This window comes from Alligator mississippiensis, chromosome 7 (assembly GCF_030867095.1).
Source record: "Alligator mississippiensis isolate rAllMis1 chromosome 7, rAllMis1, whole genome shotgun sequence".
In the NCBI taxonomy this organism is placed as follows: Eukaryota; Metazoa; Chordata; order Crocodylia; family Alligatoridae; genus Alligator; species Alligator mississippiensis.
This window is the reverse complement of record NC_081830.1, coordinates 54,068,202-54,088,511: the sequence shown is the minus strand read 5'-3', so window position 1 is coordinate 54,088,511 and position 20,310 is coordinate 54,068,202. Positions and strand designations below refer to the sequence as shown.

Sequence of the window (20,310 nt, the reverse complement as noted above, 5' to 3'; positions counted from 1 at the left end):
GATCACAATCTGGATCTTGTAGATTATGTGGGGTCTTTGAATTGAAATGCAAAATTCAAAACAGCCAAATGAAAATGGATTTCAGATCTGTGTTTTATAAATAGATAGAATCAAACTTATTTCAGTGCTATTTGTTATGCACAGTGGGGCCGTGATTTTTATCATGCTGACAAACACTCTGTAGAATGGTTTGTGTGCATTTAATGAAAGCTACTTAAGAAAACTCACTGAACAAATCCCTAAGTATATCATTTTTATTTAGTTTCTAGATGTTGTGCAGTTAGTTCACCAGAAGTCCTGGAAAGTGGGTGATATCTTTCATGCAGTGGTTCAATACTGCAAGCTACATGAGGAAAGCAGAGAGTTGACACCAAGCCTCTTTGACTGGCTTCTCGAATTGGGATAAGGAACCTGTTAATGTTCTCAGCATTTTCTTTTTAAGTCCCGCTTAAGTGGCCGTGGTTTGTGTAACGCTCTAATTTTCAGAAATCAGTACATAAAATGAGCACAAATATACAAACTCAACTGGCACAATACAGGTCCATTCCACAGGTGTACACTGAGCCAAGTGAAATCAAGGTGTACTTATACTGTTACATCATGTGAGGGACTGTAGACGTGTTGTGTTTTAGAATGTACTGTACTAAGGAAGAATTATGCCTTTTAAATGAATAGACTATAAAATGACTGGATGAAAACAGGACATATTTCTGTAATCGAATATTCTGTTAATATCCTTTGGTTAATTTAATCAACTGCAGTGGAATTATAGACTCAACGTTCATTTTTAAAACACTGTTTGTACAGTTTAACTATAAGAATACTGTTGTTTTCCAAATGCTTAGGAGAATGTGTCTCTAGATACATAATATAGAAATCTATATAATTATTTTTTCAAATCCCAGCAACCTACAAAAGGGGCAGAAAACTTGGAGGTCTTATATCTCTTACAGGTAGATGATTAAAAAAAAGATTTCTGTTAATGCATTTAATTTTCTTCTGAGAGATGTTTATTTGCTTTCCAAGCTTTTCCATAATTGTTTTATTCTAAAGGAAATGAAATCCAGACACACAAAATATTGCTCTTTAAAAACATTCTGAGACCTTTTCATTTTATTCAGAGGCAGCACAGGCCAGTGGAGGGAGCGCTGACTTGTGAATCAGGAGATCTAGGTTCTTTTCCCAGCTCTGCCACTTACCTGCCATATGACCTTGGGAGATTTACTTCACCTCCGTGCCTCAGTTTCCTTAGCTATAAAAAGGGGGTACTAATAGTAACTTTTTTAGGTAAAGTGCTCTATGATCTTTAGAAAAAGCACTATAAGAGCATATTATTTTATTTAAATCTTAATCTAACTTAAATAAATGGGTTAAGAAGAAAATCGGCCTGAAGAAACTAGACGGTGTTGTCATAAATATACATTATACATATAGTTTTGTTGTTAGTATTTACAAGAATAAAGTATTATTGCTAAATAAATGTATATTTACATTTGGATTGAACCACTCATTTTGGATGTAAATGTTTGGATGAAATAGGATAGCTCATGTTATGAAAACATTTATATAACTATTTGATAAGATCTAACTACAATATCTTGCAGCTCAAATGATCAGTTAGTTTTATGCATTTAACTATACTCTCTCTTGAATCTGCCAAAGACATTGGTTTCAAATTCAAAGGAAAAAGAACTTATAATAAAGAACTTCATATATATTGTGATTTACTTATTTGAAAAAAAACACCACATTTCATTTTTCCCTAAATAAAATACTATAAGAAATTCTGCTTGCGTTTCCCTGAGAAAATATATAAGAGAACGTTTATTTTCCTTATCACAGTATATGCTTCCATAATATGTCCTGGGAAATTATCCTTTTGCACTAAGTATTTTTGAAGATTTTGAAATAGTTTTAAATAAATTATAACAAAAGAGCCATAATATATTAACATTAAATTCATTTCCACACTTGCATGTGCTCTCACACTCCTTTGTTAAAGAAAAGATTGTCAGTGTATCAACGTCTGTATGTGATAAAAAGTTACATGGCTAACTCTGCATCTACTCTGCAGTACACACAGTACAGTGAATGTCACTTTACTGTCAGTATAAAAGGGAGTTTACTACGTACACTAAATGTGAATGGACAGCTTTTGGACCTGTTCCTGGGAAGTGCTAGATACCCACAACTCCTGTGGACATCAATGGAAGTTATGGGTATTCAGTACCTCCAAGAAACTGAATGTTAATAACAAAACTGCTGAGTATTCCAGACTGAAAGTACTTTGTTTGATCTAATAAATAGAAAAATTTATTTATTTTTAGACCAAATACCATTAGTTGTCAGTATGCAAACATTTTGCTGTGATAGAATAAATATTTACTTATCCTAAAAAGCACAAATAACTTGACTGAGTTGTAACAGTGTGATGAAGTTACTTCTGTACAGTAGTTCTTATTGTCGCAAACTATTCAGAAATAAATTTATGTTACAACATGTGGCCTCTTTACCTTCCTAAAAGTTACAGATGCGTTTTATTGCAAACTAACTGTATGATGCATTTTATTTGACCAACTACACAGCATTCGTGATGGTCACTGGGTCCACACAAAGCTTCCTCTGTGGAATGCAATATTTGGCACAGAGCCTTTTACAACAAAAAGTCAGTTAGAGTTAGGGATGCTCACTTCATGGGGTCAAGCTCCTAGCTTTATTTTTGTGCCTTTCTTTTCAAAGAAACGAATTACCTTTAGCTCACAGTGACATGAGACTCTTTAGATTTGCAGTTGTTCAGCGCCTTAGAACCTATTAATTATATCTATTTGTAGTTCTCTTTTTAAAACTCTAGGTAGGTGATTAGATTTTATCAGAAGCCAGAACAGGGTCAGACTTGTGGATATGTAATGTAAGAGAAAGAAATGCCATAATTTCTTATAATGTCATAAGAAAGTGAATCAGCACTAAGCCTGAATCCTTGCATTACATGAGAGGGCACTGTCCTGCTGCAGGAGGATGCCTTCTGGTGAAACACCAGGCAGTTCTGCCTATACTAAGGCTCCACAGCAGTCTGAAACGGGGTCTGTAGAACCCAGTAACAGTATCTAAGGCAGGAGTGGGCCGGATCCAGCCCACCAACCCATTCAATCCAGCCTGTGGGGCCCTTAAAAAAATTAGAAAATTAATATTTATATGCCCGGGCTACCTGCCAAAGATGACACGAGCCAGGGACAGTAGGACCCAAGGGAAGCTGGTGGCTGAACTAAACAGCCACGGCAGCCACTCACTGCTTCTTTTGCCCTGCCTGCTGCAGCCATCTCCCCACTCCCCCCGTGCACCCCCCCCCCACTCCAGCATCACATGGTTCCCAGCTGCAGTGTCGGGAATGTGGTGCCGGAGCAGCTGGAGGGAAGGGTGGGGGGAGAAGGGGATGACAGTGGGACAGGGAAGTGGCAGGAGAAGGGCAGCAGTGGCAGATGGGGCAAGTGGCAGCAAGCAGGAGCACGAGATCCTCACCAGTGCCCCAGGGCCAGGAGTGACAGGACTGCAGAGGCCAGGCTTCCAGAAGCGCTGGTGAGGGCTCTGCCTGCCATGGCAGGGAGAGAGAGAGGAGCAGACTGTGGGCAAACCCCGCCCCCCCCTCCACACAAGCCACAACCCTCCCCCAACACATGCATAGCCCCCCACAAAACCCATACCCACCCACACATCCCCTCCACACCTATCCACCCCCCACAAATCACACACACACCCTCCCACACACTCCACATACCCACAAACATATATCCACCCCCCATATTCCCCATACTCTCCCACAATATACAAGAGTGAGACTTCATTTTAAGATATTATACTATCACCTGTATGTACACTATACAAACACATGTAAATCAGGACAAAAATATTTTTTGACATGAAATTAATGAACGTTGTAGTAATGTTTGATTTTTAGTATATAATTTTGTATTTTTCTGGTTCAGAGATGGCAAAACCCCTTGCTGAAAGGAACAATTCCAGGGGGCAAGGGGAGGGATTTCTGGTGGCAAAGGTCAGGGGTTAGGGGGTAGGACTTCCGGTCCCCAGATTGCGACCAGAGGGTGGGACACCTTTCAAGGGGTGGGGCTACCCATGAGGCCCTCAATGACTTGCCAAAACTCAGTAAGCAGCCCTCCACCCAAAATAATTGCCCGCCCTTGATCTAAAGGCACTTTTACACATGCTTCAGGGGGAAGCAGCGCTTTAATTAGAGTGGCTCAGAGGCTTAAATTGGCTCGGAGCAGTGCTTTAATTAGTGGAGCAGTGCTTTAATAAGCAGAACAGCGCTTTAATTAGAGTGGCTCCCAATGTAACAAATAGGGATACATTTCAAGACCTCGACTGTACTGACCCCCAGACCCATTTCTACCACTTTTACAAGACAAGACGGTACCCAAAAGCGGTGGCAGTGAATGTTTAGTTCGTTTAAACAGTGGGTGGTGAAGGCTTCACTGATGTACCAGGGAGAGGGGTAGGAGATAAGGTAGCGGGATAGTTAGAAGCCATAATGGGGATGGGCAACTATAGAAGCATATCGCAGACAATGAGCGAGGAGCACAGATCCATACAGGAGACTATAGCTTGGTGCACGTCACTCCCACAATGCACCGCACAAAGCAGCTGACTGTGGGCTTCCACCACACCAATCGCATAAGAGTGTATTTACATTGCATATAACAAATTTTTGGTATAAAAAGGGTCATGGCATAAGAGCGAATTCGCACATGCAGAAACTGCATAAAGCGAGGGAAACCTGTACACGAGATGCAGGAGGCTGCTGAAGCACAGTAATTGCCATGTTCCAGCAGATTTGATTAATCAAAGTGCTCCAATGCGCTGTAATTATAGGACATCAAAGCAAATAAAATAGCTAGCTATATAAAAGGTTCCTTTAAGGATGGGTTGATTTCATTGCCATTACGAAAGCTGTGGCTTTGTTTCAGGCTTTTATTTACGTGATATGGAGCCTCATTCCGAAATACCAAGCACCTGCACCTCCACTGAAATAGAAGAGAGTTCAGCACTTTGGTATTTCAGTATCTGACCCAGCATAATCCCAACTGCACCCTACTTTTCACCCAGCTGAGGAAAAATGCAAGGAGTTAAGGCAAGTTTGTAATTGTCATTGTTCTATGAGTACAGAAAAGCCCAGGTGAGCTTACTTAATTTGCTCAAACACTGCACACACCAAAGGCTGGGCCTGACTGACTTGAGTTATCAGAATATTACAGTCCATTTAAAATGTAATGAGTATTACTGAAATACACCAGAAGTGAGACCTTCATACTGCATACAACTTTAAGTAAGAACCAACACCTGCACTCTGAAAGCACCACAGATCCAGAGTGTGGTTCTGCCTTCCCTTTGCATGGGGTCTGTGGAAAGGGGACAGAGATTTCTTAGACCTTTCTATTCACTTTATTGCACACATACATAATGACCAGACAGGATCTGACCTGCAAAAAGATTCTCTGAAATGCAAAGCTAGCCCACATTTGTATGACTATAGTACTAATTATTCAAGTCAGCAATGGTGTCAAAATTAAGCACGTACTTTTGTTTAATATGCCAGATCTTGGTGCCGCATTGGAAGTGTAAGAATTTAAATTTTCAGTATATACAGGAACTGATTTTATGTTTATTGTCGTTAGTTTTTGATAACTTAAATCTTGTTCATTCCTTGTGCTAACATCAAAGATTATCCTCGCATAATAGCTTTGATGTATTAATCAAAACTGGTTACATTTTACTATTTTCAACAGTATAAATTCCTGTCCTCCACCCACATTCATTCAGTTAAATTCAGGACATGTCCATTTGCTAGAGAGTGATTTTCCTGCAGATACAGCTTGTTTATGTCTCATGGCCTTAATACAGGCTTGGGTGACATACCAAAAAGAAATGTAACCACGAATCATGTATTCACACTTTCAGAATGTCAGGAGAAATGCTGAAATGAATACAGCTCATGTGAGCTATTTTATAAACAGAAATCATCTCCGTCTTAGATGGACAGTGTACACACAGCTGCTGACCAGAACAGGAAGACATTTAATTCAAAACCAAGCCACTACTCATGGTTGTATTCAACATTTGGCAACTATAAGCAAACATAAAGCTACTGGTTTAAATTTTTCAGACCCAGTCCTCTGAACAGTATTATAATTGGGAATAGACCCTTAGAAAAGAATTTGAATTGTAGCTGTAAAGTTGTTAACATTTAAGCAGGATAAACAGTTATATGAGACAGCTGGTCTACCAAGCTAATTAAAATGATTTGTAGTGAAGACACTGGATTTTGCAGCCACTGTGCCCCAACGAGCTGCAGAGGAGACAAAGACAGTGGAGAAAGTTGTGGGAACAACAAAGGAAAAGGTAAATTGGAATGGACCTCCCATCCCTTCATTAAAAGTCTCAGTACCCCCAAAATGAGAATGCCCAGGTTGATGTACTTTGGTTGCTTTTGAGGGAAGGAAAATTTGAGTTGGAGAATAATGTGAAGAGAAATCTCTTTGCTGTAGCTGTGTGGAATTTGTAGGGCTGAAGTATAGGTGTCCCATGAATCTGACTCTCTATATGCCCTCCTTATCATCTACTCCCTCTTACACATGTATATACACACACCATTCTATTGTTCAGGATGAAGATACTGCCTTGGCTCTGCAGCTATTGGGAAAGCTCTAGAGTCCTTGTTTTTCTAAATGTATGCCCTTGAATTACTGCCTGGCTGCATGGGTCAAGAACACCTGGACATAGTTAAATGAGCTGCCTTGCAACATTTGGAAGCCAGAGGGAAGCAGTACTTTGGGAAGGGGTCTATTGCCAGTTTTAACATGGAGCAGGCAGCAATGTTTAAAAAATTGACTATTTTAGTCCAATGAAATATGTTCATCAGGAGACACTTAAGCTATCTGGCCCCACCAAATACCCTCAAGAGATTAATAGGATTGCAGATGGGGAGCAACTCTTCCACTTTAAATGTAGGTGGACTGACAAGTGTCTAGTCAATATTCTCCCCCTTTACAGCTAATGAGGTATTATAACCCCTGAGCCATGGGCAACTGGTGCTGCATTAAAGGGGGGAGGGGAACACATACCCCCACCAGAGACCAGTAAACGACCAGAGGGGGCCACTGAATCTCACTGATGGGGTGCAGGCATCCCCCCCATGGCCGATCATGAGATGGCCAATTGCTGTGGCAGCAGCTGCTTCTGGGAGTGCCATGGCACTCCACTCCCTGGCCAGTGATTGCAGGGGGGGCATCGGCACTCCCACCTGCCCCCCCTGCCCATTGCCTAAGCAGCAAGTGTGGCCACTCAGGGGGTGCACTGGTGCTCTCAGGGGGTGCACGTGCACCCCTGTACACCCCCTACGCATTGCCACTGCCCTGAGCTCCTCAGTGACATGGAGCCAAAGAGAATCGTGAGGGACCAACAAGCCTGTGATGGCTAGAACAGAGCATCCACTGGATAGTTCTGACCCCCAGGAGAAGAACCTTACAGATACTGGGCAAGTCAGCACTTTCTAAGGCCAGACCTCCTGTTACTTCCATGAGGAGCAAGCTTTACTATGCTACTGAGAGAAGAAATGTCAGGACAATCAGGATTTTGTCTCCTAAACCTTTTTTGGTGCAGAAGCACATGGTTTTGGGACCATGTACTGTGTAAGAACTGCCTGGGCCTAAAAGCCTGTAGTAGTAAGACAAATCTCTTCCCCATCCCTCTCTCAGCCTTCAATAAAGCAATAAACTTTCAATAAACTTGCCCATGGTCACACAGCAAAACTAAGGCAAAGTTAGAAAGAAAACTCAGCTGTCCCAATTCCCAGTTCAATACTCAAGCTATGAGACCACAATTGACAGAGTTTTGCCATAGAAATAGGACAAGACCTGAAATGCAAAAGCCTCTGAAGACATGCAATTTGTGGAATCTCTCATGTATGGTAGGGGAAAAAGAACAGTAAAGAAAAATAACAGCAGGAGAAAATGCAGGATGAAAGATTAAGCAAGAATTACTGTTTAGTTACAGTGCCAAGGAGTTTTTCCCACTGTATGACAGCTTCATGGGAGATCAAACCTGGGGGTTAACTATTTGATGACATCTGTATAATTTGCTTTAAACTGTTTTCCTCAGTTTCTCTTAATTAGCAGCTACTTATCTCATCCATCTGATTATACATCCAATCCTGCAAATCCTGTACTAGAGGTACATCTTAGATATCAAAGGGATTTATGCATGAAGAGTTTGCAAAAGTAGATTTTCTAGGCATGACTTCAACATCTATGTCAGTAATCCTATTCAGCAACAGATTTCTTTAATTACGTAAGTTATATTACCCAATATTTCCACAAGAGAGCATCTCCTGAAAACAGTATTTGCCCAACAAACCACAGGCAGTTCTGTTCATTGATTTGCACACGTCTAATTTATGCTTATAGATACCCTATGTAGGATTAAAAATACCAACCAAATGCAACACACACATGCACACACCTCTTCCCAATTGATTCTTCCACTTCATACAGAGACACTTTAAACACCCCTCTCATTTCACTACCTATTTGATGCCTTCCTTACTTCTTCACAGGTTCCACCATTGATGCTAGGACTGTCTAGGCTGGCCTCTGCTCCTTTCACTTGCCTTGCCCTTCTGTGAAAAAAAGATATTCCAGCTGCTCTGCTTGGAGGAAGGTGGGGTAGGGAGGGGATAGGCAGACAACACAAGAGATTGCAGATCTCTAATGCAGCACCAGCACCAGTTGCCCATGGCTCAGGGGTTATAATACCTCATTAGCTGAAAAGGGGGAGAATAAATTAAAAATACCTTTTTTTTTAATTTAAAAAGAATAAAGTTTCATATTTAGTAGCAGCAACACAGCTTAGAAACAACTAAGGTCATAAAGGATTTTCTTCCAAGATAGAAAAAAAAATCACATTACAATGAATACAAATTGACATTTTAGGATCATAGGAAAGCAGGCCTGGAAGGGACGTCACAAGATCATCTAGTCCAAGGTAGGATCATCTCTGAATAAACCATCCCAGCCAAGTGTCTGTCCAGCCTGCTCTTGAAAATTTTTCGGGATGGAGATTCCACAAATTCTCTACTTAAGCTTTTTTATCAAACAAAAGCATTAATGTAATATAGAAACACTCGAAGATGCGTAAATGACATCTTAGACACATTTTGTAGAATCATGATTCTATTTTTTATTAAAAGTGTTACAAGGAAAACAAACACTGACATATGAAAACATGCACCTAAACCTTCTATATTAGTGCTAGTAGTGGTGTCTTTCAGATAATTAGCTGACTTCAGCAGTCCTAAGGGTTGGACCTGTCAAAAGTTCAGGTAATTTGCCTCCTTTAGCAAGGCTGAAACCTGGCAGAAAAAGACTGAAGGAAAACAGATTCTGAAAGAGTTGCTGATTATTGGTTTCAAGAAACTCCTGATGCTCATCAAAGCTTCTAGCCAATCAGTCATACCTCATCTTCAGTCAGCGCCATATCCGACAGGTGTTATCCTTGCTCCCTAGTAATAAATACACATTATGAGGGATTATTTTTCCCCTTCCCATTTATGTCTTTGTTAATATCAAAATCATAGTTACTGTGTGCAACCCACACAAGTAGCTGGTATGCAAAATCCTCCAGCCCCTCCAGCTCCAACCTGTGAAGAGACAGTGGAGGTATGCTGCATTTCTGCACTCATCCCTGCAGCCTAAGTGGACATTTCAGCCAAATCATTGCAAAGTCACTATTTGTGCCTCAGCTTTATTTGTTTGAGGATGGACAGAGCCTGCACAGAGCCCGGGTCCAGATATATAGGGGTACGCAGCCCTTTTTCAGAAGCTTTCTGTATCCTGCCTATCTAGTATCTCCTCACTGCACATTCAGTATGAGAACTGGGGTGATTCAGTTGGTTTGTGGGTATACATGCTGATACAGCAGGTACAAGGGTTCAGTCCTAACGCTTTCTCCAAAACTACATTTAAGTTTAGATTGCAACAGTATGACAATAAGCCATATATCCTAAGTGAGCATTTCATTCAACCTTGGTTATGCTATGTGCTCAGGGTCACTACTATGAAACAGTCTCAGCCCACTTTTCAAGCTCTAACATAAAGTTTTAAAAAAATAAAAACAGTCTCACTTCTAGATGTCAAACATTAGTTACCTGTAATAATTATATTGCCTTTGTAGTTGAAAGCACATGAGAATATCTCATCAGTGTGTCCCTCTAATATCTGAATGCACTGTCCTGTACTGGGGTCCCAAAGTCGAGCCGTTTTATCAGAGCTGGCTGTTAGAACATGACTCCCTTGAGGATTGAAGCAGATCTTTAAAAAAAAAAAATGCAAGACTATGTCATCATTTAGTACTTCAGCCTGTATAGGTGTCAGGGAGCACGGCCTAGTGGTTAGTTTTGCAATCCCTGATGTAGTCTGCTGCTGGATTCACACAAGCAGACCTTTGTATCTGGAGCTCCCTGTAAATCCAATATCAAGATCCAAACTTCAGATATTAAGCCCCAAAAATAATGACTGCTCTGCTACTGCATAATTTATTTGTATGCCACAGCCATACAATAATAGGGTAGTTCTCTGTTAAATCTCAATTCCCAGCAATTTACTTTGGCTGGCTTTTTGCTTTCTTAAATGTATGTTGACAGTTTGCTTACATATTTTAATTCCCAGCACGTATAATCATAAAAGTAGCCTTACTGCATCAAGTTTATTATTAATTTAACGTTTTCATTACACAGACTGTTGCTGAATTATTGATGAGGAATGATATCCAACATATCCTGTTGCCCACCCCCACCTCATAATCAACCTGCAAAACAGTAAATTCTCTGAATTCTCACATCCATCCTCCCACACAAAGTACTGCGTAAAAACAGATCAGTCTTTTAACATGCCCAGCAAACTCCAGCTCCCAGATAAAGAAATTCATTCCAGAACTGAAGACCATGAGGATATCACTGGCTGGTTCCTTCGTTAAGCATATGCCTGTGGAAATATCCCTCAGCCCCCTGCTATGTTACATATATTAGGCAACTAACTGATTAAATCATGCAATCGATTTAGACCAACCACATGTACAAAGCAATTAACATACCATAAAAATGACTATCCAGATATAAAAAAAGTCAACCAGCTACAAAGTTAGTGCTTGAAAATGTATAACAACTCTATAGCTGTTTTCTATCCAGCTTTAATTTTACCATGCAGCAAGCCCTCAGTCAGTAAGCCTGAGGTGAGCCTGGAAGATGTACTTTATAGATTATATTAGCTCAGATAAAACTATCCCTCCTGAATCTAGCATTCTCTCACTGAGGGATGTTAATACTGTACATTCCTCAGTAATTCTACCTGCTTTGGAAAGCTTCGGCTGATAACCCATTCAGATAACTGAATTTATTCAGATAAATGAATGGGTACAAGTTACTGTATCAAACATAAGATTTAAGTTATAGTACTATACTAAGTAAGGTGTAAAAGAGAATAGGATAAAGTACCAAAATCTCAGAAGGTAATATTCTAAATAAGAACTTGTCAAAAGCACCCTACCAATCCTTCCCTCCCCCCACCCCAAAAAATCTGAGCAATGCTTACATTTATCATTTTTTTGGGACACCTAACAATTAATGGTTAGCACATCATTTGGAAATAATATAGATAGGCATAAATCACCCCACAACTCACTTTTGAAATTTCTCCTCCATGACCTTCCAGTTTTGCAATGCATTTTTTTGTTTCTGCATTGTAAACTCTTGCTGATCCTGTAGGAGTAGAAGAGGGGGTCATCTGTAATTGTTAGGGTTTGGGGTTTTCATAAGTGGTTACTTTTACAAGAATGAAGGGCCTCATACTCAATCTATTTAATTTAATAAGAATCTTGACATTCACACTAATGGAAACAGAAGTTGTTCTGAAGTATAAATAACTAACTTAAGGTCCAATGCTGCACATGTGAACATGAATCATTTTTTTTCCTTACACAAGGAAACCCAATGACTTCTATCATGTTTTCAAGGTTCATCCAAGCAATAGTTACTACTAAGAAGTCATTATTTACCAATTTGTAGTGCACACTGACATTTTAAATCACCACAAATTTCCCATATACACAAGTAAAAAAAACCCCATGACCTAGTAGAAAAATGTTGGCTTTTTACTGCCTTTGATTGCGCAACCTCTAAATTTACACCCACAGTTTGACCAAGCCATTTGCACTCTGGATAAAACACGAGCAAAAGTACAAGCTAGCAAATGGTCCAAATGATAAACATCAACTATTTCAATGGAATGGGCAAATCAGTACAACCAAGAAGTATGAAGCATCACATGACTTCATTAATATGTATTATGGGAAAAATCTTTTGGGTATTGGGATACTTTAACATTGAAAATTAATATTTTGAAAAATAATATGCCTACAAAACCCTCAAGTACCAGAAATGAAACAAAATCATCTTCTTCCACTCCAGAAATCACCCTAGGGCAGAAAAACTGCTCTCAATTTTTCTTAACTACCAGCATGTGAAGGCAGTCCAGCCCTGATCAAGTCACCTACCATCAGCAGAAGCAGTTGCAATACGCTGGCCTGCATAATCAAAACAGACATCTAATACTTCATCATCATGGCCTGTTAAAGTAGCCACACGTGTCCCAGTCACCGCATTCCAAAGCTGCATAAGGATAAAAAGCAATAAATGAAAACCTATCCAAATAATTACATGCCATCAATAGTAATCTTGCCATTTATTTTGACTAAGTTGCTTGATATGCATGTAATCAATCAGTACCATGACTGCTGCATATATATATGCACTGCCTTGGTGCCTGAGAGAATGTAAATATATTAAGAAACCTATCACTATGATATTCACCCAGATATATAAACGAATAGGAAGGAAAATGTACCGGCTTAGCTCAAAGCAAAACAAAAATATCATTAGAAGTCTAATTTTTTTTTTTGCTTTGTTTTAATCTTAACAGGCACCTATACATGTGCAGGGAGACTGCTCTAATGCCCTGTAATTAAAGCATGTTGGAGCACACCTAATCGAGTCTGCTGGAGCATGGTAAATACTGTGACCCAGCAGACTTCAGCGTAATGTGCATCAGCATCGCTGCACTGAAAAATGGTGGTGGGGGTGCTTTAACTAAAGCTTGTTCGATGATCTTTAGTTAAAGCACCCCCGCCACCATTTTTCAGCGCAGAGACACTGATACACATGATGCTCTGGGTGCTTTAATTAGAGCAGCTCTCAGAGATGCCTCCTGGACCACATCTATAAACACCCAATATGTTTGGGAATACCATTATTTAAGCAGAATTCTCTACTGAAATGAACAGGGCATTCAGGTCTAACAACTGATGTTTTATTCTTCAGAATAAGAGCCAAATTGATGGTACTAGATTACAGTACTAATTAATTAATGTTGCTCATTTGCAAGGAATGCATATTTCTAAATCAAGAAGCTGAGTAAGCTTCAGTGGAAATCACACTGTCAAAGTCATAGGGATGCAGGGATAAAACAGATCTGTATCAGAAATTCTACATCCTATTAATGTAATCTAAAAAAGCGAGGGAAAAGCTGCAGCTATTTAAAGCTAGTCAAGAGAAATGTTATTTTCAAGGTAGGTAATGCACAATGTGCTGAAGATGATGTGGAGAATTTTTAAGTTAATATAACTGAGTTCATCTCTGCACCAAGTCTATGAGCTCCATGGAATTAGGAAACAAAAAAGCAATGTTACTCAGAAAAAAAACACCCCACGGGATTAAATGCAGTGTAAAGATCATTGTTTCACTGTAGTGTTGTGATCAGTATGGACCAAATCATGACACCTCACAAAAAAGTCACAGAGCAAGGAAGTCCTATAACCTTCTTTTGTGGAACTTCCTCCAATTCTTCTGCCAAAGTGCAGGTAGCATCAACACAAAAGAAGTTCCCAGGCCACATGGATTTTGGGCATCTCTTTAGAAAATCTGTCCTACCCAAGGTTATCAAGGAAGTTTGCAGCACACCCAGAAGGAGATAATAGCTCTTCTGAGTCAGAATCCATGGTCAGACCACACTAATGTCTGTCCTCTCTTATTTATACTTATTTCAACAAATTAGCTGTAACAGCACTCAAATCCTATCTTCTAGTTCAGCTGCAATGAGTAACCATTATAAATCATTAGACAGGCAAAATGTGCAGTATGCAAAATGATTCTGAATAGGTTACAATGCTTTTCTGAAACACACAACAAACTTTAAAAGTATTCATCATAAATGAAACCCAACAATAGATTATTTGCTGTAGGACCTGGGCAGCAATAGACAGAAGGCATTTGGTACAGCTCTAATTCTTACCATGCATGTTTTGTCCATTGATCCAGTAACAATTAGGGAACAGTCCCAGTTGAACTGTGCACTGCTGATCTCTGCTCGATGACCTATTAAAGTATGCAACTTCCTAACAAAAGAGAACTAAAATTTAGTTGCGCGGTTGCTGGTAAAGTGATAGTAAAATAGAAGTACATGTTATAGTTGGGAAGACAATATAATTAATGGCTAAAGCCCTTCCTGCCTCATCCACTAATATCATTGAGAGTATTAGTGCTGAGGGAGCAAGATTTGGCTGACTACGTCCAGAAGTCAGTAAGGTTGGTTTAACATACGAGTGGTATATCAACATGCGTTTCTTCTCTCAACCCAAAAGTGATGGGGGGGGATAATGGGATGAAGTTCCTTTCATACTGGCTTCTCTTTGGAGTTTCCTACTATCTACTTTCATGTTACTAGAAATCATTTTAGAAATAACTCCTCAGAGCCACCAGAGGAAAATTATAATTTATTAGTATGCTTCTAAATAAACAAAATAAATGTACAGTACTTCTCTTCAGATGAGCTACCAACAAAACTAAATACAAATCTAGAAGGCCCTGAATCAATTCTAACATCAAAATTATCAAATCATATTCCCAATTCTACACAAAATCTCCATTAAAATCCAACAGTTTTGCCAGAGTAATGAAGGTCGGATCAGGATCATATGGCAATGCAAATAAAGAGTCCACATTATTATAGTGGCCCAGATCATGTTAAATTCAGGATTTATTATCTGAACAAACGTACAAAACCAGCAACACTAGTTTTGTTAAATGCTTCAAGCAGATTTAGCTGGGACGCTGAATAATTAACCACTGATGCCTGCTCTAAATTAACGTGCTATAAAGCACTAGAACCAAGACAAGATTAATTGACAAACATATTGAAGAGCCTACAAATTAAGATATATATCACATTATACAGCTACAGGTTTAACTAGTAATCAAGTTAATGACCAGACAAGCAACAGAGTGAATCTGTGTAATCCAGAATACTTGTTTTTCAGTGGCTAGACCAGAAATAGAAGGACCTTAATTAATGTATATGCTAAATGAAACATTCACGACAGCAAATCTTCTGAGTAACTGAACATTATATTTGTTTAGTGTAACAACAACAAATAAAGCTATTACCTTAGTGTCTCTTTAAAGAATTACTCTATTTTCTAATTACGTGTTTCCTGCTTTGTTGTTATTGAGTTGACCTTTTTATACTAACTAAACGGTGAGGAGCATTTTGGCTCTGTGAATTTATTACTTGGCCATCAGTACTATTGTCATATTATAACAGAACCTAAAATCCCACAAAAGGATAGAAACCCAGGTTTACAAAGGCAGAGGAAGATTAAGTCTTTGTTCAAACGTCTATGTGCCCCAATCAGATGGAAAAGTAATAAGCCAATATACTTAATAAATTACAGTGTTTGGAACATATCACTGAAACTAACCAGTCACTGATTAAATTTTAAAAATCTATATGGTAATTAGAGTTATGGAAGCAACACAAAAACTATCTCATTTGAATTCAGTTATATGCACACCTCTGTTGTGCTTACTTTCCATGACCATTAGAGTAGCCAACTCTTACTGGTGCAAAGGCCCATGGACAGTGAACTTTGTTTAACTGTCACACCGTATATGATGCATCTCACAGGATGAGATACTACCTCATAGTCTCTCATGACCCCCAATTACAGGCAATTAAATGAGACAACATACAAAATGTATCATTTTCAACTAAGACTAGAGTTGGCTGAAAATTGTCCTTACTGAAACACTCCTGATGAAAACGATTTTTTAACAAAATGAAAATTTTCATCTTTTGACTCATCTATAAAATGTTAAGGTTTTCTGAAATTCCTTCATCTTGTTTATCTATCTTGTGTCTATCTAACTTTTAGAGAGATTCAAAGTCAAGGTGTCCTCTCAAGCTTTCCTAACGATAATAAAGTATGTGCTTAGCCAGTCAGATAACAGAATCAAATAACATGTAACACTGATATCAAATCACAAGCAGCCAATAAAACTGAAATTTAGAACGTCAAGTACCAAATCTGTTCTCCACAGAATGCGGTTAATTACATTTGATGGAATTAAAAAAAGAAAAAAAGAAACCACACAAAGTATCTAGTGCAAATTAAAAGAAAATGACTAAGAAAAAAATTACAAGCCACAGATGAATTTTAGTGGACAGAAAATGAGGTCAAATTAGTGGGGGTTATTTTTCACAGTGAATTATTGTATCAGCTAAAATAGTATTTTAAGTGTTTCTTTCCTTCATTTATAGTGCACCACTGCCCTAAATCCTGGCATGGCTATGCTGCCCTCTACCGATTGTAACCCATACAGAATGTAAAGCAGGTTACTATTGCTACTACAAGTTCCATGGACACTACTGGGTACTACTGATTACCTCTAATGTCTGTGATCATGTCACTTTCTAGTACTTCTGTATTCAAAGGAGATATGTCCTTAATCTACTACACAAGCATGCTTATTTCAGCAGTTAACATTAGCCTATAGTTACTTATTAGTCACTTCTTAGCAGTTTCACTGCTGGTTCCCACTCCATTTTGTGCGGTTGCTTTCTACTTATGATATTCCTTTATAATCAACATGCCAAGAATCACTGATACATCCAGCTGGAAAACATCTTTCATGAACATGTCAAGAGTCAACAAGCTCATAAGTGATTTCTATACTGGGGAAAATTTTAATGCATATCAAACTAAACAAATGGACTTTCATTTTTTTATTTTTTCCAACACTGCTAATTACCAGAGTTATTGTTGTTTAAACAAGAGCTTCCTCCTTACCAGTCCATCTGTAATGTGATCCTGAAGTGAAGTCACAGTGCTGAATCTGTAACATCGCAATCATTTCTGTAGAAAAACAATGCAACATTAAAATCCAAAGACTCTGACTTCACTGCAGGATCAGACAAGAAGAAGCTGAAAGAAAGATCCATTACAAAATACAAATATCTTCAATAATAAAAGGAATAAAATAATAAAATTACCATCCAGGGACTCAATCTACTGATCTGCTGAGATCCTGTGAGGCACAGTGGCATAATTCTTAGTGTTTCAGGATCAGGCCAAAAACATCGATCACATGCACACTATTTTCTTTCTCAGCAGGGCTACCTTTAGGGTTGCAGTGTTATATCACCCAGTTTATTACTACTCCCTTCACAAGCTGATTTCAGAGAGATTCTGCCTTGTTTCACATGGAAAGAAATCCCTCATGAAAATGTAATGAAGTCTTCATAGCAACAATAAAAAATAAATTACATTATCTACTATAATCAAGTGATTTAGAATGTCATTTGTATGGAGTCTTCCGCTGAATAAACTAGGACTTGTGAAAACAATATAACCAGCAGGGGCAATGCGTAGGCGGTTCACGGGGGTGTACGTGCATCCCCTGAGAGCACTGGTGCACCCCCTGTCCAGCCGCGCTCCCTGTTTAGCCATACCTTTTCCCCCTTTTGCGAGCGCTGGCCGGGGAGCAGAGCTGCCAGCAAAAGCCGCGGGAGCTCCAGAAGCGGCGTGGCCACTCTTACAGTGAGTGAAATCAAACTCCCCACTCCCCTGAGACAATAGTATTGGCCACTGGGGGACACCCCCCACCCCAGGTCACTGACTGCTGTCGGGGGGGGGACATGCCCTGCTCCCCCACCCTGACTCAAGATGCACCAGACACCCATGATTACCAGCCAATGTTCAGCTATTTTTATCACATCATGCCAGGTACTGGCGTAATCCTGAACTCTAGCTAAAGCACCTGATTCTCCTATCAATTACACCAGTCTTTGAAATCAATAGATTTATATTGTCACAACACCAGCATAAGAGGGAAATCAAACGCTCTCTATTTATTAAAGACACACTAATAAGACTGATTTCTTTAGGGTTGTTGGTTGTAGCCGTGTTGACCTAAGAATTCCTCAAGAACTGCATCAAACCAGTGCTATATCTAAGATACATAGCTGATATCTTCATCATTTGGACCAAAAACCCGCAGTATCTGATTGATTTCTATCACAAATTCAATAATCATCACCTCTCCATCACACTACCTCTTGAATACTCCAGCACCAACATTTCCTTTTTAGACACCATGGTCACTATCCAGAATGGTAAAATACAAACCACCATATACAAGAAACCCACGGACCAACATACATATCTACACAAAACCAGCAATCACCTAAACACACCAAGCAAGCTGCAATACACAGGCAAGCCCTCTGAAACCACCGAATTTGCACTGAGGAGACTACCCACAATCGTCACCATGCAAATCTCAAAAGGGCCTTTCATCCAACCAGTACACTCCTCCAGAGAGATAGATTACACTTTTGAAAGAGCCACCTAGATACCACATGAAGAATTGCTATAGTACAAAAAAGAAAATCCCCACAAATAGCGCACCATTAGTTATGACATACCATCCATCCCTGGAATCTACACAGAAAATCCTCAAACAACTGCAACCCATAATAGAAGAAGACCCTATTCTTAAAGAGATCTTTCCAGAACCACCCAACCTAGCCTTTAAACAAGGACTGAACCTCGTCACCAGAAGCAAACTTCCCATGGCCCAAAGCACACCGAATGGATCCAGAAAATGCCAGGACAAGAAATGAAAAACCTACCAATGCATCTCCACCACTCCCACAATTACTACACCCCACAACAGAACCATCCTCATTCCTGGATCTTACACCTGCATCTCCAGTAATGTAATACTTCTCATCCAATGCACTAAATGCCCCGATGGAAGATATGCAGGAGAGGCCAAACAACTGCATTCCAGAATGAATGGACACCAGAAATCTATCAAAGACAAGAATACCTAATTACCTGTGGGGACACAATTCTCACAGAAAACCATTCTCTCTCCAATCTCTCAGTTCTAATCCTCAAAGGTGTCACAACCCAGTTAATCAGTGCCCATGCCACTAGCAAGAGATACCATTCAAGTAGTCAACTAAGGGTTAAAAAGAAATCCTTGCTAGAAACTCCTGACACAAAATCCTGGTGGAGAGCTGTATATAATTTATGCCCACGTCACAAACAAGAAACGAAACTTAAGACTGGTCAGGGTGAAAGGGGATAGCCCTGCCATAAATCCCTGCAATTGGTCAAGAAACAAGCGTAAGCCCCTCATCATAACCTCATACGTAACAGGCAGGAAAACCTAACCCACTACCTTGTAACGTGATAGCAACCTGAGAGCACAAAGAACTGCTGCTTGCCAGAAAATTAAAGATTCCACATAACGGTTCATCATTGGGTATCTCCGTCAGACACCTCTGTCTATAAATAGTTTAGCAACTTCCGCCCAGGCGGAGAACCCCGGAAAAATCTCTGAGGAGAGACCTGAGTCCATCACCAGAGTACATTGACGGTCTGATCAGCTGTCAATCTCTCCCCGTCATCGTTAATTTTGACGTAGTAAAGCCCTGCAGGCTCGATAGTCCGTTCTCGGCGCGCTTCGTTCGTCATCACTTGATATCGTAACCCGACCTTATTCGCTCAACTGTAATCGATGCAACTGTAACAGAAACAAAGGCTCAGCCTGCGTCACACTTCACTATCTGGGCGACGTAAGTAAACAATCTCCTGTAACCAACACGCGTCTGTGCCTGGTTAATTTCACCCCATCCATCACTACCCGCCTGTCAGGTGAAAGTTTTACTGCTCTGGCGGGGGGGGTCAGAAAGCAGCTGCCAGCGCTGCTCTGATCTCCGACAAAAGGTAATTTACAAAATATCTTTCACAGATGAACCTACGAACTTCACTTCATCAACCTACCAGATACAAAAAAAAATCATGGACTAAATTTAGACACTGGATTTATGGCACCTTATTAGAGAT

The 20,310-nt window shown here is 39.7% G+C and overlaps 2 protein-coding genes across 5 annotated transcripts in view; one reads left to right on the top strand and one right to left on the bottom strand.

The window, feature by feature from the left end:
* The window catches only part of SPHKAP (SPHK1 interactor, AKAP domain containing), a 133,322-nt gene extending 130,823 nt beyond the window's left edge, over positions 1 to 2,499 (top strand). For all 4 annotated transcript variants that reach the window (XM_019491809.2, XM_019491808.2, XM_019491811.2 and 1 more), the window contains one exon: positions 263 to 2,499. In XM_019491809.2, coding sequence (XP_019347354.1) covers positions 263 to 406 — 144 coding nt within the window. In that variant the 3' untranslated portion in view covers positions 407 to 2,499. The remainder of the gene's footprint in view (positions 1 to 262) is intronic.
* A 6,966-nt stretch (positions 2,500 to 9,465) lies between these two features.
* The window catches only part of DAW1 (dynein assembly factor with WD repeats 1), a 48,627-nt gene continuing 37,782 nt past the window's right edge, over positions 9,466 to 20,310 (bottom strand). The window contains exons 9-13 of the mRNA XM_014602801.3: positions 14,409 to 14,511; positions 12,616 to 12,730; positions 11,745 to 11,821; positions 10,214 to 10,376; positions 9,466 to 9,568 (exon numbers count right to left, since the gene is read on the bottom strand). Coding sequence (XP_014458287.2) covers positions 9,534 to 9,568; positions 10,214 to 10,376; positions 11,745 to 11,821; positions 12,616 to 12,730; positions 14,409 to 14,511 — 493 coding nt within the window. The 3' untranslated portion in view covers positions 9,466 to 9,533. The remainder of the gene's footprint in view (positions 9,569 to 10,213; positions 10,377 to 11,744; positions 11,822 to 12,615; positions 12,731 to 14,408; positions 14,512 to 20,310) is intronic.